Source organism: Gallus gallus, chromosome 20 (assembly GCF_016699485.2).
Source record: "Gallus gallus isolate bGalGal1 chromosome 20, bGalGal1.mat.broiler.GRCg7b, whole genome shotgun sequence".
NCBI classification, from domain to species: domain Eukaryota; kingdom Metazoa; phylum Chordata; class Aves; order Galliformes; family Phasianidae; genus Gallus; species Gallus gallus.
This window is the reverse complement of record NC_052551.1, coordinates 10,500,607-10,516,313: the sequence shown is the minus strand read 5'-3', so window position 1 is coordinate 10,516,313 and position 15,707 is coordinate 10,500,607. Positions and strand designations below refer to the sequence as shown.

The following is a 15,707-nucleotide window of genomic DNA, read 5'->3' as shown; positions in this document are numbered from 1 at the left end:
ACAAACGCAGCTTTCATAGAGTGTTTATTGTTCCAACACAAGGGACGTACACCAGGCGGCTCAGCGCACACCGCAGGGCCCCGAGGAGCAGAGCCCACCGCGCTGCTCTCTTTGGTTCGCGCTCCTCCGCTCCCACCCCGGGCAGTCGCCCTCTGCCCGCAGCACGAGGCTCACAGGGGTGTGAAGGATGAGCAGCGCGGAGGCCAAACCTGGGGCAGCCCTCAGGGTTGCATCTCCGTTAGAAAAAAAAACCAAAAACAAAAAGTGCACAGTCGAGGGAGGTAGGAGAGAGCTAGAAAAGGTACGAGCAGAAAAAAAGTAATAAAAAAAACCCCTATTCCTTCCTACTGTCTTCTTAAGGAACGTCTGAGTTCTGCCCCCACTGAAGCAATTCGCGTTCTATAGTAGAGGAGCTGTTCTGCTGTCAGCCAACAGCGGCGTGAGGACATCCACCTTTGGGCACCACTGGGAGACACAGCGACAGCAGCAGCTGCAGAAGGCCCAGGAGTGAGCACAGAGCCCCAGGCACGGCAGGCAGAGCCTCACTTTGGGCAAGACAGAACACAGCGGCTCTGACTACAGATGCAGATTAACAACTAACACCACTTTAATGCAATACTGCTGGAGAGCCCGAAAAATCCAAGGAAAAAAGAACCCTTTATGTACTATGTACATTACATCCATTTACAGAGTTGGCCAGTACTGTGTACAACATATAAATACATGATCAAACAGATGCATAGAGGATACTTACAGGAGCCAAATAATTCACTTTATACATCCAAGAATGAAAATATATATAAAAAAAATAATAATGAAAAAACACTGCTTTAAATGTTAAGATGATCGTCACATAGATGCACAGCTAGACACTTGCAAGTGGTCAGATGCTGTCACGTTAAGGTCCTCACTGCGGGGCTGCAATGCAGATGGCTGCTGGCCACAAGCTGAGCTTCACGAAGCCTTCCTGCACTGATGCGCGCCACGAGGAGACTGCAGCAGCCTCAGCCCTCAGCCGGTGCCAGAGTTCAGCCGGGCAGCCCCACAGCCACGCACACCCTGCAGGGCAGGAGCCATTCCATGGCACACGTTGCCTATTTCTCTTCTCACGGCTCCAGCTGCAGAGTGCTTCGCTGCTCACCACGTCCAACCGCAGCAGCGGAGACCACGCGGAGCCGTCGCCTGCAGCGCAGCGCCCTGCCTGCACTGCTGTGCTCAGCGCACAAAGCAACCATGGAGATGGCAGAAGGGGAGAGTGGAAGACTGTAGGGGCTAACCTAGAGCAGCCCTGAAATAGAACACACCCTGCTCCAGTTCCTTTGGATGTAGAGATCTCCTCTCCGGAGGGTCCACGGATGTCACAGCAAACCGCCTCCCGGCCAGGTGTCAGCTTCAGCACACATCCCAGGGCACAGCCAGCATGTCCACCATAGCACAAAGCAGAAGGATGGCTCCAGTGGGGCACAGCCCACAGAAATCGGAGTGTCGTCGTGAGCAAGGAAGGGTTTTGCACTGTAGACTTCAGTGGGAAGGCGAGTCAACTTTCCTCACCGAAACAACGTATAATAGCATTTCTACTATAAACAGAATAGGCTTCTGTGCACAGGTTTAGGATCAGTCGTTATCAAAATACGCACACTGAATATACAACCTGTCCCATGGCCATAATTTATTATCTCACCACAAGGCACAATACACAAAGCTTAGAGGGTCCTATACAGTCATCGTGACAAAACGCCCCGCAGCCTTTACACATTATCATGGCTTTAAGGCTGCACGAGCACTTGAAGGATATTTCTTCAACGTTGCTACTATCAGCAAACATCTGCACGGAAAGGGACGTATTATGGTTTGCAGCAAAGTTCGCTTTGTGGGTTAGCTGCATCATGCTTCCAGCAAGGCTTCTGGGAAAAGCTGGAGCGCTGGATGAATAATTAAAGCTGGTGGAATTCAACTGCAGCTTAGAAAGCTTCCCATAAAATGCTTGTTTGATATTGAACTGAGAGGGTATGGAAGAAGGCTCCAAAGGGTGATTGTGTCTTTTTCCTGCTTCCCTTGAAAGCTTCAGGAACGGCAAGTCCATCACCAGAGGAACACTCTGCGAATGCTCCCTCAGCTCCGCGGGGTTTGGTGCTGCATCCTTCTGGCTCTCCCCACTGCTCTTGGCTGGGCTGCCACATGCCAACACGTTCTCGTTTTTTATTCCTCCCAGGCTGTTCCCGTGCTGCTTTGAAGTCCACTCTTCCCTTGCAGCCGGCATTCCTTCCGCAGACGCACAGCTTTTGGTCAGAGGAATCTGTTTGCTCGGGGCCAAGGCTCCCATGACTGAAACCTGATCTGAAGCCCTTGAGTGATGCAGCCTAACACTGGGGTTGCAAGGAAAACCAGAACCAAAGAGCTTTTTGCCTTGAACTCCAACATAATTTTGATTGACCGATGTATTTCCCATCTGATTTGGGCCAAGAGAACCTACATTTGGAGATAAAAACGGAGGCTCCGGAGTCGGGTTCGGCTTCTCAGGACTTTGACTTGTGATGACATTTGTTAACGGGTTATGCTGCGGCACCCGATGGACCTTAGACGATTCTTTTTGCTCTTCAAAGCTACAGGAAGAAAACGTTCTTTCCCGAGGGCTCGTGTCTTCAGGCTTCTGAGAGGCACTTGCCACATTTGCCAGTTGGTCTTGGCAGCTTAAGGTTAAGCCAATTTTGGAATGTTTTTCTGGAACAGGCTGGTTCTCCATATCCTCTGCTCTAGGCAATGCTGCTCCTGACCCACACGTCTTTTCCTGGGGATCTACAGAAGATCTCACTGGGCGGAAGTCATCACTCCTGCTTAGGGCACTTGTCTTTATCTGCACATCCGGGGAAGATTCTTTACCAAAATAGCAACTGCTACCTCTCTCCATGGGCACGGAGAGGCTTTCTGACTGCATGTCTGGAGGCTGTGCACCTTCCACCTGGATGTTGGCGTGAGATACCGGGAGAACCTCTTCCAGCAGGCGGTTCCCCTTAAGCAGCTGCTTCACCAAAGGGCTGCTGGCATCAGAGGATACAGGCTGAGCAGAACCTGATGGCCTCTCGGGCTTTGGGGGCAATGGGGCATGCAGTCCCCACCTCTGAGGTGGAGGCGCAGTGTTCACTGTGGCCACTGAAGGAAAGTCCACAACGCAGGGCAGATTACCTGCTTCCAGAGATGAATTTGAACTGATTTTATCACATTCCTCAGTGCTGCTCTGACAGAAGGAGCCCTTCCTAGCTACCTCCCTACAGCTGAGGTTTCTGTAACACATCTCCATCTCCACATTCTCATCAGCCACGTCAGCTTCAAAATCCGAAGCAGTATCTGTTGATTCACTGTGTGTACTCTGTACTTCATCGTCTCCATTTGCCTTGAACTCTCGAGCCTCCCTCAACGTCTGGCACCCGTCTTCTGATTCTGTTCTGGGGTGCCTCTCCCTCAGTTTTTCAGATGTATCTATCCTATTCTGAGAAATAAAGTCATCACACGAAGAGGATTTCAACAGAGATTCTGCATTCTGTTCCTCATTGCTTGGTTTGCCATCACTCTCTCTCCCTGCCTGCAGGTGTGTGAAGTTACACAGCGCAGGCACTCCTTCCTCTGCTCCAGCAGTCACTGTTTTGGAGTCACCACTATAATTTTTCACGCATTGTTCCACGAATGTTGTTTCGGAGCCATTAAATCTAAATCTCGATATCACTTTTGGCTCATGGCATTCTTTACCACCTGACGGCAACTCTGGCAGAAGAGCAGGACGACTGGTGGAATTTTCCTTTACATCAGCAGAATAATCCAACTGCACAGTGGGAATACCGACATCTCTGAGTTCTGACACAACCCTGCCTCCTGCAGGGCCAATCTCAGCTCCCTGCGCCTGAGGACACGACAGACCAACTGCTGGAGGAACCACGTGTGTCACCTCCGTGCTCTGTGCCTCCTGTGACACAGCGCATGATGAGGCTTCAGTCCTCGCATCGCAGAAGAGCTGCTCGGGGCTCTCCTCTGGCCTCTCCAAAGCCGTGCTGTCCAACGCTGACACGGTCAGAGCATCACAGCACTGCCCTCCAGGTGAGCCATCGCCGGGCTGAGCCCCCCCTGAGCCAGCGCCTGCGGTGCATTCCAGAACGCCGCTTCCCTCTCTCTTCGAAGAAAAGGAGTCTTGTTTCGAGGAGGCAAAGGAATTTGTGCTGGCTGCCCGAGCGGCCGCCTCAGAGCTGGCCTTCTCTCCATTCAGACGGAGAGACGAGAGTAGTTGTGCTCGCTGTAGATCTGACGAGCGCTTTCGACGAGTTCTCTTTGATCTCCTGCGCCTGCGATGGCTGCTGGGTTCTCCTCCACTCCCCTCAGCGTTTCTCCCTCCGCCGGGGCCGCCCCCACCACCAATGGCGGCTGCAGCAGCTTCTCGCTGGGCTCGGGCCTGCAGAGCACGGGCCTTAATGTCTGCGAGAGTTCTGGCCCCGCTCCTGCCCCGGGTGGAGGGCTCCGTGTTGGGGATGATCCTGGGGCATATCTGGTAAGCTGGCTGACCTTTAACCACCCAGGGTGGTTTAATACGTGAAAGTTGAATCTGAAAGAAAAAGAGAAACACTCAGTTCCAACGCCCGACCATTGGCAGACAGCAGCATGCATTTTCTTAACATCCCCTTATCACAATATTTCATTAAGGAGTTAAAATTCCAACTTAAACACAAATTTTGGCAGAGCAGTGGCATGGTTCCCATAACCTCTGCTTATGCACTATGTCACGCAGGATGTAAAGCTCACTCGCTATTAATGCTGCTTTACCAGAGCCAGCAGACAAACACGAAATGGGTGCTTTGCCTTCAGACCTTCACAAATCAAAATGGTCTCCTTTACATCAGGGTGCTGCTCTGAAGCTATAGCAAGATGGATGCCTCCGGTTGAAACAGCACAAGTCTGAAGGAACACTTTTCTGCCCCCAAAGGAAAGGAACGGGGGAATGACACAGGATAAAGAATATGATTTGAAGGTCTCTTTCGCAACGAGTCAGCTGGTTTCAGGAAAAATGATTTCTGCATCCACAGAAATTAAAATTAACACAGCAAGTCAAGGCTACGCTGCGCTCTTGAACAAAGACCTTGGAATGATTTTCCATTCTTTGCCCTTCTGAACACGATAGTAAACTGGGGCAATCAGAGGTACTCAGCCAGCTCTGCCAATGAAACCCTTCCACTTCTGCTAACATGACAACACTTGACATTTTAATAATGTTTTGATGCTACTAAGCGTGAGAGCCCTGAGATACCAAGCAGCTATAATTCTCTTTCCTACCCGGATGGGTGGGACTTTTGGCTCCTCTTTAGTAGGTTGTGGCTTTTCTGAGTGAACACTTTCAATTGTGTTACGAAAGGACTGACGATCTTCAAGCCGGGGCTTCTTTTCGGGGAAGGAGGCAGAGGCAGCCTCCTCAAAGCATTTCCTCTTCTGGTCCTTTGGCTCCCGAGCAGAGCTCTCCTGGGACAAACAGGGAATTCTGTTTGCAGTTGCCAACGACAGATCTTCCGATTTACTGTGCAATTTGGAAGTCTCTGGAGAGAGATGCAGTTCTGAACTCTCTGGCTTCAGTACTGTGGCAGAAGCACTTGTCAGGTCATCTTTCTTCAGGTCCACCTCAGGCTTTGTGTCTTTATGAAGAGAGGAATCCACTCCCACAGAAGCAGTCTCTTTGGAAGCCTCTTTTTGCTCAGAATCACGCAATTTGTACAGGCTCCTCCTGGCTCTGCACCGCAGGTCGGCCCGGGAGCGCTTCTTGAAGTGCCCATCCCTCTGCCGTGTGGAAGGACCACGTGGCAGCCTTGTTTCTCCTTTAACAGACACTGCTGTCCTGTTCTCAGCGTCTTCTTGCACCAAATTCTGCTCCTGGGATTCTTCTTGGGTCAAGCCCAACCTGTATGGTAAACACAGAAACCAGTTAAAATCTAAAGCCCATCCCAATTTAAGCATTTCATCTATTATTCATAGCGGTACCGTCATCACTATACATAGTAACATACAGATTGCAAAGCAGAGACTCATCAAAACCTCATCAAGTCAGCCTGCAATGAGATAATCTGCGTATCTGCTATCCCACATTGTTGTCACAGGGAAATAGCAAAAACGTAAAGATCTGTGATGGAAAACAAATAATATGAACTTGTCTTGAGGACAGAACAGATGGGCTATAAAATTCTGCCTCTGACCAAACCAATTCCCCCTAAGGAACCATCTTCTCTTGTACCCACAAGCAGAAGCACACACTGCCACCTCCATAAGCATCGATAAAAAGGACAGATGAGGCACAATTCCTTACTTTTGTCCATAGTAGTCCTCAAAGAACTTCTCCTTCCACTGCTCCACTCTCTTCTCCTTTTCCATCTCCTGCCGAATTCGAACTTGCATTTCATGTGTGAATTCACCTACAGGGATTGAAGATATTGAACTTCAGTTCCAAGCAAAACTGATTTTGCAAAAGCAATCTCTTTTAACAGTATAGTGCAGAAGTTATAGATAAGGATGGATGTTTGTCTCTGCCTTCCACTCTACTATGGATCCACACACTGCCTGCAACTACTTAAATGCAATAGTCACAAAACCTCCAGTAAATCTGGAAACTAAACACTGTATTTTACCAGTTGTGGGTCACCATTCAAGGAAAGGTAAGTCTGGCACTACTTCACACCTCCACTATTTAGTTCTGAAGATCCCGTGGCATCTAAGGAAAATGAAATCTATGATTTTAAAGGAAAATAAAGATAATTTGGGGGCAAGACAGCCACATATACTGCCAAGTCAGACTACATTCCCATTCACTAACTGGGAAAGAAGAAAGCCCATAAAATGAGTACCTCTTCTACAACCACCTGAGAAAGCAAAGTGACTCACCATCAGCCAGGCGTTCCCTCCAGCTCTGAGCAGCATGGGTGAAAAATTCATTATTCAGAGCACTTCCACTGAGACGCATCAGCCCATCAGCCCCAACCTTGGGGGACAAAAAACAGGACAAAGAAAACAGTGCTTCAGCTGTCCTGCCAGAAAGAGCCAATAAGGTGAACAGACAACAACCACGTGCTGCACCTTCGTACCTGTCTATCAACTTCTGGAAGGAGGTAAAGAAGCTGCTGCTGGAAGTGCGATGGGAGTGCATTAAAGGTTCTGGAGTTTATCAGAGCTCGCAGGTTTGTATTGACAAGAATGGAACCAGGTGTTTCAAAGTCAATATCCTCACCCCTGTTTCGTTTCATTTGCCCTGTAGTTTAAGGGCAGGCAAATAAGATAAACATTATTGTATAAAAATGTATCAGCATTATGGGCAAAGAAGACACCACAACAGACCACACTGTAAACTACCGCAGCAAAAGGAGTAAAGGTTGTAGTCTAGCACCAAGAATGGCTTCCTCAACCATGCCAATTAACACTAAGCATGCAACTGGAATTGTGACATGAGGTCACACTGCTGTCACATACAGACAGTTTTCAATACTGTTCTCCACAGCAGGAAACTCTTAAACAACTGGTTCACTAAGTTTGGAGAGGAAGATCCAGACCAAGAGCCTTAAAATCATCACATACCTTCTAAAGGAATGGTTTTCTTTACTCAGAAATACAGAGACATCAACACTGCTGGCTTCTATGGCCAGTTTTCTCCCGACTGTAATAGAAGCACTTACCAGCTGTGGGCTTCCGGATACCTCTCAGCAGCTGTGGGGGATCCCTGTTTATTTCCGTCCGGCTGCGCAAGGTAGCACTACACAGAGCCAAAGAGCTGCTGCTGCTGCTGGACGTGCTGCTGCTCTCCCCATCAGCATGCCTTCCTGTGAAGCCTAAAAACAATAGGATTTTACAAAAATATGCAAAGAATAGGAGAAGACCAACTTGCAGAGTAGCTTTAGCCCATAAGAATTATCTGCTGATAACAAAAGTTCAATTCTTACAGGTTAGTGGCTGATTGAGATAAACGTACCCCCAATAGCACAACTCAGTCACATGTATTCTCAGTAAATGTTAAAGAAGTCCTCAGGCAAACTTTCCCTTAGGGACCACCGATTAAAAGCTACCCATGTATTTATTAGAATCATCAAGACAAAAGCAGTGCTCACCAGATGCAGACTCCATGTGTGCCCCATTTACTTTCAGTGGCGTTAAAACAACACGTGGCAGCATCACACCTGTCTTTCTCTTTTGTTTGGTTGTCTGTGGTCCAGAAAGAGAACAAAAACAAAACAAAGGAACAAAGACAGTATGGTAAGGCAAAATAATCTTCCAAGCAACATATTTCACAGTTAAAGAACCAGCAAGCTTCTAGGTAAATCTTCAAGTGTCAGTCATTAACTACATTTACAAATAGCAGAGAATTCAAAGCTTCCACCCTGTATGACTCCTAAGAGCTCCTCACCGAAGGAGACAGCCCCACCACTCTCCCTGAGGCATCTGTGCACAGCTGGTCCCTATCACACTAACCCACCTGTCACGCAGCATGGAAAGCTGTCCTTTCTCCTACCTGTGAGGCTGTTCTGTTGCTCTCCCTGGCAGTAGAGGGACCCTTGCTCTGAGATTCAGTGGAACAGGAGGCATTAGAGGAGGTTTCATCAAGAGACACTGAAACAGACGTGCCCTCAGTCAGACACAGAAGTAGATACTTGCAGCTTAAGATGAACGTTATTAGACACTTACCATCATTATCACCACTCACAGTGCTTGTTTCGTTGGACTCACAGCTTTCTGCGTCTGCTGTATCCTCCAGTTCATCCCCTTCTGGCACAGACAGGTTCCGAGACCACTGCAGAGCATCCTTCTAAATGGGCAAACAAAACTCAGGTGGCTGCAGCCCTCCTCCCAGTCCCCACCATTTAAACCAACGGGAGCTCTCAGTTTCACAGATGCAGGTTTTATTTTAACTTCCTCTCTGTTTTAATCCCTTCGATGCAGAAAGATATTTCTAAGAATGTTTAGGCTCCTACGGGAGCAGAAGTCATGTAAACCATTAACACACTTTGAAGACACTTCCAAGATGAACAACTCAGATATATCTGAAGTACATGTTAGTAACTTTATACCATTCCTGTGAATCAAGCAAGCAGTTCCTAAAGAAGAGAAATATCTCAATGTCTCATCCTTACTAGTTAAAGAACAGGCATCGCTCAAGAAGCCAGCTACTAAGACAGCAAGCCTGGGAGATGCATTTACTAACTGTGTAACCAAAACCATTTCAATTCCTTCTATTTTTCCCAAAGTGTGACAATCTAACAAAATTTTCTGATGGCAGTCAAAGAGTTGCAAATGGAATAGCCAAGATATCAGCTGCGTATAAAGCTGATATTTATAAGGGAATCCAACAGTACAAAACAATGCCAATGAAAAGCCTGAGGCATTTTCAACACTGAAGATTACTGGGACAAAAGACTAAAATAAAACATCTCAGAGAGAACTCTGAATGAAAATATATTTTGCTATCAAGATTTTACTTGTAGCTACAAGCCCTCAGACCAACATAATTTACTGGTTGGCCACGTTCCTTTGTGGCTCGTGGATGAGTGAAACAGGACTATTTTGGTAATCAACACCTGAGTTGAAAGCAGAAAGCAGGAATAAGGATTTATCTTGCTTGTGCAATTCATGAAATAATAGGGCTGAAAGGAACACACCGCATATGGATGAATATAGCAGAAAGGTACAAAAGCTACGATGAAATAATGAATTCCAGACACACTTTCACATGATGATCTCACACGCAGCACTCTCAGCTCATATGATGCTCAGTGACAGTTTAACACTCAGCTATGCATAACAAGCAGAACTCACAGCTCGGCCTTCAACTGAGAGCACAAACTCAATATTTACCTTCAGTGTGAACAGGCTGATCCGTCCAGGCAGTTTGTAGAAGAGCCCATCGCCTCCCCTGGAATTGGAATGGAGCATGGCGTTGAGGCAGGCCAGGGGAGAGGTGCCACTGAAAAACAGGAGGGCACAAAAGAGACTCAGTCATTTCCAGAAATGGCCTTATCAAGAAAACAGCCCAAAATGAAAGATCTGTTTAAATCAGCATCAGTTGCTGACAGAGAAGAAAAAAGATGAGACTCGTTAACTTTATGGGACAGGCACTTCAGTAAGAATAGTATTACTGTTTCCCATTCTGACCTGTACATTCACCTCAATACATCACAGCAAAGCAACCTGCAGAAAACAGGAAATGTTAGGCTAATTTTGAAGTTATTCTTGGTCATTTGTAGTTATTTCTCTCATTACACGTTTCCTCCCTTACTCTGCTTGTAATTTTTAGGCTTGGATTGATTCTACTAAAAACCAGATTTAGTCAGCAGCAGCAAAACAAGAACAGAGACAGCAAAAATCATACACATGCATATTTCTGGAATGTCTTTCCTGATATAACTCTGCACTGGCAGAGTCAGATGTAAAAGGTCTGATGAACCCATTTGGCAAGGCCTACACAGTGCCCCAGTTTTGCCATTTGTGACCAAAGCAGCCATCCTACGCTCACAGCAATGGAACTTCTGTGCCATGTAACCTCCTGTTTTCCAGTAAGTCACACGGGGGCATGCAGAAAGCTACCTGGAAGAGACATTAAAGCAGTTCTGATTTCACTGTTATTAGAAGTGAAACTGAAAACTGGATAGAGACAAAAAGATATCAAAGAAAATCATTCTCATATTGAAAACTGAGCTCAGAACCATTTCTATTTCCACTCTCGGTGCATTTGGGTTTTGGGCGTTTATTCACAAGCCTCAGCAGCAGACAAAAATCACCCTCAATCATTTTTAGATACCATGAAAAAAAATTCCCAGCCTTCTGGCCTGTCAGACAGTGCTTTCCCTTCGATACTTAACAGAACGTTTCAAGTAAGCCAGCCAGCCACAGAGCACATTTTCTTCAAATGGCAAAAAAAACCCCACCAAAAACAAAACAACAGAAAAACCACAGACACTTTTCTTCCCAGAAGGAGGGAAAAACAAATCATTAGAACTTTTCCAGGAGGAAGACCTTGGCTCTGCTGCTGGGTGCTGACATCCCAGCTTAGCATAGGGCCCATAGGGCTGCTAAGGACCGGGCTCTTCCAACTGGTTGGGGTCACCCCCAGACCAGGACAGTACTGCCTCAATATTGATTCAAAGGGAAAACCCCCTCCCGAGCTGCTAAGCCATTTCCTTCAGGAAATGCACTTTCAGGAAGGCCTTCTATTCAAGTAGCAGGAAAGCCTGCTGCATATTTAGCTAGACAGGATCGCTGCCTGTGCCCTGTGAACAATTATGCTGGGAAGAAAACAGGCTTTTCTTACAGCAGAGAGTTAACAACAGGAAGGAAAAGCAGACATCCCAAAGGAAATCCACTGACTGCCAGACAAGGGATGCAGCTTGTGGGGCTCTGCGCAATGCAAGGTTTGGTCTGAAGCTCCCTACTGTGAGAGGTCACTCGGCAGAACTGGGAGAACCCCACAGCAACCTGAGGATGTTCCTGCTGTGACCTGGAGCAGCACAGAGATCCTCAGCTACCTGCGTAAGGTGGAGGACTGATCCAAAAAGGCACAGAGTATCAATTAAAATGAAGACATACAGCAGCTTTCACTGTCTGAATTCTGAGAGCTGCGATACCACCACGTGTACCCAAAGCACTGGAGATGTGCGTGGTGAAGAGCCCAGCCATGGGGTGAGTGTTCAGCAGCCCCAGCAAAGCAGCAACTGAAGAGGATATCTATACAATGTCAAGAGCCACAATGGTGTAAGCAGCGCTTTCACAGTGCTCAGAAGTACCAGAAGTGCCAGCAGAGCACTATAAGATACAGAGACCCTTCTGAGTCTCCTAAAATGTTATGTCTGCTCTAGAAATGAAACATCAGAGGAGATAGAACTGAAACTATTACCAAACTAGAGCCCAACCGGAGAAAGCACCAGGAGCTGCTTATGAGAGAAGTATGCAAGTAGCAAGTAAATCAGTGCAGGAGTCTGATCAGCAATGGGCATTTATTTCATAACAGATGGATGAAGGGAAGTCTAGGTTACCAAAAAAGACCAAGGGAAAAAAAAAGTAGTATCAATAACTGTATTGTCAACAGAAAGGGAAAAAGGGAAGCAGGAAAGCAGGCTGGGGATGAGGCAGAGTCACATGGAACAGCTCAAGCCTTCTATGCAGCGTGCCCCATGCACATGCTGGGTTTTACATGAGATCATCAATACTAACCTCATTTCCTTCAGTCCTTCAGCCTCTATGACCTGCAGAATCTGCTTTGGGGTCATGGGAGCATCCGAGTAGTTTTCCAGCACCTGAAGAGACAGAAACACCAGGTGTCATCACAGGCTTGCATCTATGTTCACAGAACTGCTCAGTACGCCAGGGTTCAGAGCCAGAAATACACCTCTTAGAGCTTTATTTATCTACAGAAGACAGGTGCTAAAAATTTCAGGTACTTCAACATCATAGTAAGCATGACAAAAGGCTTGACTCCACAGCATGAAAGCCAGAGGGAGCTTCATCAGACTCCAACATGCAATACCGATTTGCTACCAAACAGCCTTCGAAACTGTACAGCATAGTAGTTAGAGACCTTTAATGATGTCAAATGTTCTCCCAGCCATATGCCTCCCTACCTCCCAATAAGGAATCCAGCATTTTTCTGGCAATAAAAATATTACTGGACAACTGTGTAATTCCTTCCTTGTATTACTGCGTTCAGTTCATCTTATCAAGGGGAGTGCTGTGGGTAAGTGTTGAGAAGGACAGAGTTCAGGAAAAGACAACAACTGTAAAAGACATGGAAAAAATTATGGGTAGGCACCACAGAGATGTAAGCCTATGTCATATGTAGAACAGAACTGCAACTTACACACGAAGAATTAGACAAGCTGATATATATATATATATATATATTTAAAGCCTGTGGAACTTACTGCTCCACAGCACCTGGAAGAACCTCAAGGATTCAAGGAGAGGACTGGACATCTCTGCAGATATGGTCTGCCTGCATCTCCATCCCATCCCTCGGTCAGAGAGCAACCCAACCCCATGCTCTTCAGCTCTGCACTTCAACTGTGTTTTCTGATAAAGGAATTACTTAAACCATAGCCACCCTATATGAAATCTTCAGCTGCTTGAAGATGACAAGAACAGGCATCAGTAAGCTGCTGGGGGAGAACCACGTACCCTGAGATAACATGCAACAACACAGAGTTTAAAGAAAAGATCAAAGAAAGCAATAAGCCAAATTGGAAGTGTAAACAATTTTAATTCCTTGTCAGTGCAGCTCCAGCACACCTCCTTCCACTGATCACAAAGCCTCTGTAGGTCACCATCTCTGTGCCTTCCTCATAACCCACCGCTCTGCATTGCCCCAATGGGCAGGCACTGACAAGGGGACACTGCAGCCACGTGAGATCCACAAGATGGAACATTCCTGCCTTGGAAAACAAGGGAATCCTTCACAGCTGACAGTCTCTCTCAAGCATCAGACACAGCACAGCCTAAAACTGAACACAAATGAGCGTTTACATAAAAATAAAAGAACCTGCACTCCTGGGAACAATTTCTACTCAACAGCTACATACCACTAATGGGGAACCCACACACCTCCAGCCAGCAGCACCACCCCTACCTGCCTCATTGGTGGGGATTGCAACAGGATCTCCACCAACACCAGCTATTCCCTGCCCCAAGGAGACGCCTTCCTCCACCATCTGTAACACAGAGCTGAGGTTCCTACATCCCCAGCGATGGAAGTTGAACCATGGGTGATGTGGGCACCTGGCTCTGACAGAGCCCATCAAACAGTGCCACGGCTCCAGGCGCCAAACTCATCTCTAAGGGTTTGTTTTATGGGATGTGCATAACGACAGCTCTGTAGGAGCAGCAACACTAAAAAGCACTTTTACCTGTGACTGTTGGAAGCATCGAGAGGAGTACGAAATCCAGCAGTGCACGTCAGAAAGGAAAATTAAAAGCATTTTGACAGGGAGCATTTGTAAGCCTAGCGTTAAATAAAGCTCTATTTTTAGTGGATTTACAATCAGTCCTGCAAGCTGGGAGTGCAGCTATGCAACTGCAGGTCTCTCTAAGTGGATAATCTAGCAGGAGATGGTTCTATTTCTGGTCCTTTGATGGTTCTGTGATGCTGCTGAGGCCCTGACATCTCTGTGCCGGTGCCTGAGGTGCTGGCCCAGAGGGCTGGTGAGAGAAACCATGCCTGGGAGGGGATCTTCACCGTTCCACAGGGGTGAAGATGTGCATCAGGAAACAGCTGCTCAGCCACCCACTGAGTGCGATGCTCGGGGCAGCCCCAGACACTGAGGTTTTCACCCATCGGAGCTCAGGACTTCAGAACGAGGAGGATTTGGTGCCACATGGCCCTGCTCTGCCTGCAGCCCGGGCTCAATGCCTGCACACGGCCCCATGGCCTCGCAGAACCGGGACCCCATAGAGACACCGCGCAGCTCCACAGCACCCAACTTCTGCCCTTCTCCAGTTCTTCAAGCCAAAGTCACAAAGGCCAAAACCATGATCATTTTGCACACCCAAAGGGGCCGTGAGCTGCTGGACAACAGACGTCTGCCCAGCGGGGCCTCCCCTGGGCTCAGCCCCCCAAACGAACCTCACACAGGAGGCGCACCGCGGCTACCTCAGCACAGACCCCAGCAGAGCGGGGCCCGGCACCCCGTTCCTGCCCTACACTCACCGGCTCTGAGCAGCACGAAGCCAACCAGGCAGCAGGGCGGCCTGCAGCCCTATAAACCTGCAGCCCTATAAACCTCACACCGGCAGCTCGCAGCCCGGCGCTCAGCCAGCAGGACGCGAAGCTTACGTACGTCCCTTCCCGTCCCCGAGCTCACGGCGCGGGCAGTTCACCATTCCGCGCGCGTTCCCGAGCACAACGCGGGGCCGGGCGCGCGGCCGCATCCCCTCACGGTTGGGGTGATGAGGCCCGGCCCGGAGCTCCGCCGTGCCCGCACCGCGCGGGGAGAAGGGGCCGGGCCCTGCGCCGAGGACCCCCCCCCCCCAACACACACACACACACACGGCCCGGGACGGGCCCCTCCGCCCCCCCGCGGCCTGCCGGAGCCCCGCGCGCCGTTCGGGCCCTCACCAGGCGGGCGGCCTCGGCCCACGTGCGCTCCTTCTTCCTGCGCTGCTTCATCTCCCTCATCCTCCTCCCGCGCGGGCGGCGGCGGGCGGGCGCGGACCGTTAGAGGCGCGCGCGGGCGGCGGCGGGCGCGGGGCGGGCGGCGGCGGCGGGGGCGGGGCGGGCGCGCGCGGGCGGCGGAGCGCGCGGGGCGGGGCGGAGCGGGGCGCGCTGCGGGGGCGGCTCCGGGCGCTACGGGAGGAGACGGCGGCGGCGGCGGCTCGGGCCCGACATAACAACGGGGTCAAAGGGCTCGGAGCGGGGCGAAAGGGGCGGGGCTCGGCGACGGCGGCCGCGGTGGGACACGGCGAGCCGCGAGCGGAGGGGCCGGGCGCCGTTTGAAGGAAAACAAAGCGCGGGGGCTGCCGGGAGCTGTAGGCCGCCGCGCTGAGGCGGTGCGGCCCCGCCCCCCCCCGGGGGGACTACAGCTCCCAGAGGGCTCCGCGCGCCGCGGGGCATTGTGGGGCGGCGCTCCGCCGGGGCCGCCCGCCGCGTGGGGCGATACGGGCGGCTTCGGTAGAACGCGAATTGAAGCGGCCCGGAGGCGGCTGAGAAACGAAGGATGAAA

At 49.5% G+C, this 15,707-nt stretch overlaps 1 protein-coding gene across 3 annotated transcripts; it reads right to left on the bottom strand.

The window, feature by feature from the left end:
• Positions 1-7: 7 nt before the first annotated feature.
• ASXL1 (additional sex combs like 1, transcriptional regulator) lies at positions 8-15,399 on the bottom strand. 3 transcript variants are annotated; one of them, XM_046903042.1, is made up of 12 exons: positions 15,104-15,399; positions 12,618-13,493; positions 12,211-12,293; positions 9,859-9,967; positions 8,519-8,812; positions 8,118-8,211; positions 7,689-7,841; positions 7,104-7,267; positions 6,904-7,000; positions 6,332-6,437; positions 5,314-5,929; positions 8-4,588 (listed from the first exon to the last, which is right to left on the bottom strand). In XM_046903042.1, the coding sequence occupies exons 3-12, from the start codon at positions 12,264-12,266 to the stop codon at positions 1,673-1,675; spliced, it is 4,605 nt and encodes a 1,534-aa protein (XP_046758998.1). In that variant the 5' UTR covers positions 12,267-12,293; positions 12,618-13,493; positions 15,104-15,399; the 3' UTR covers positions 8-1,672. The 3 variants fall into 3 exon arrangements, with proteins under 3 accessions (XP_046758998.1, XP_015152084.2, XP_015152083.2); XM_015296598.4 differs by lacking the exon at positions 12,618-13,493 and having other exon boundaries at positions 8,519-8,616; positions 8,692-8,812; XM_015296597.4 differs by lacking the exon at positions 12,618-13,493.
• Positions 15,400-15,707: the final 308 nt, after the last annotated feature.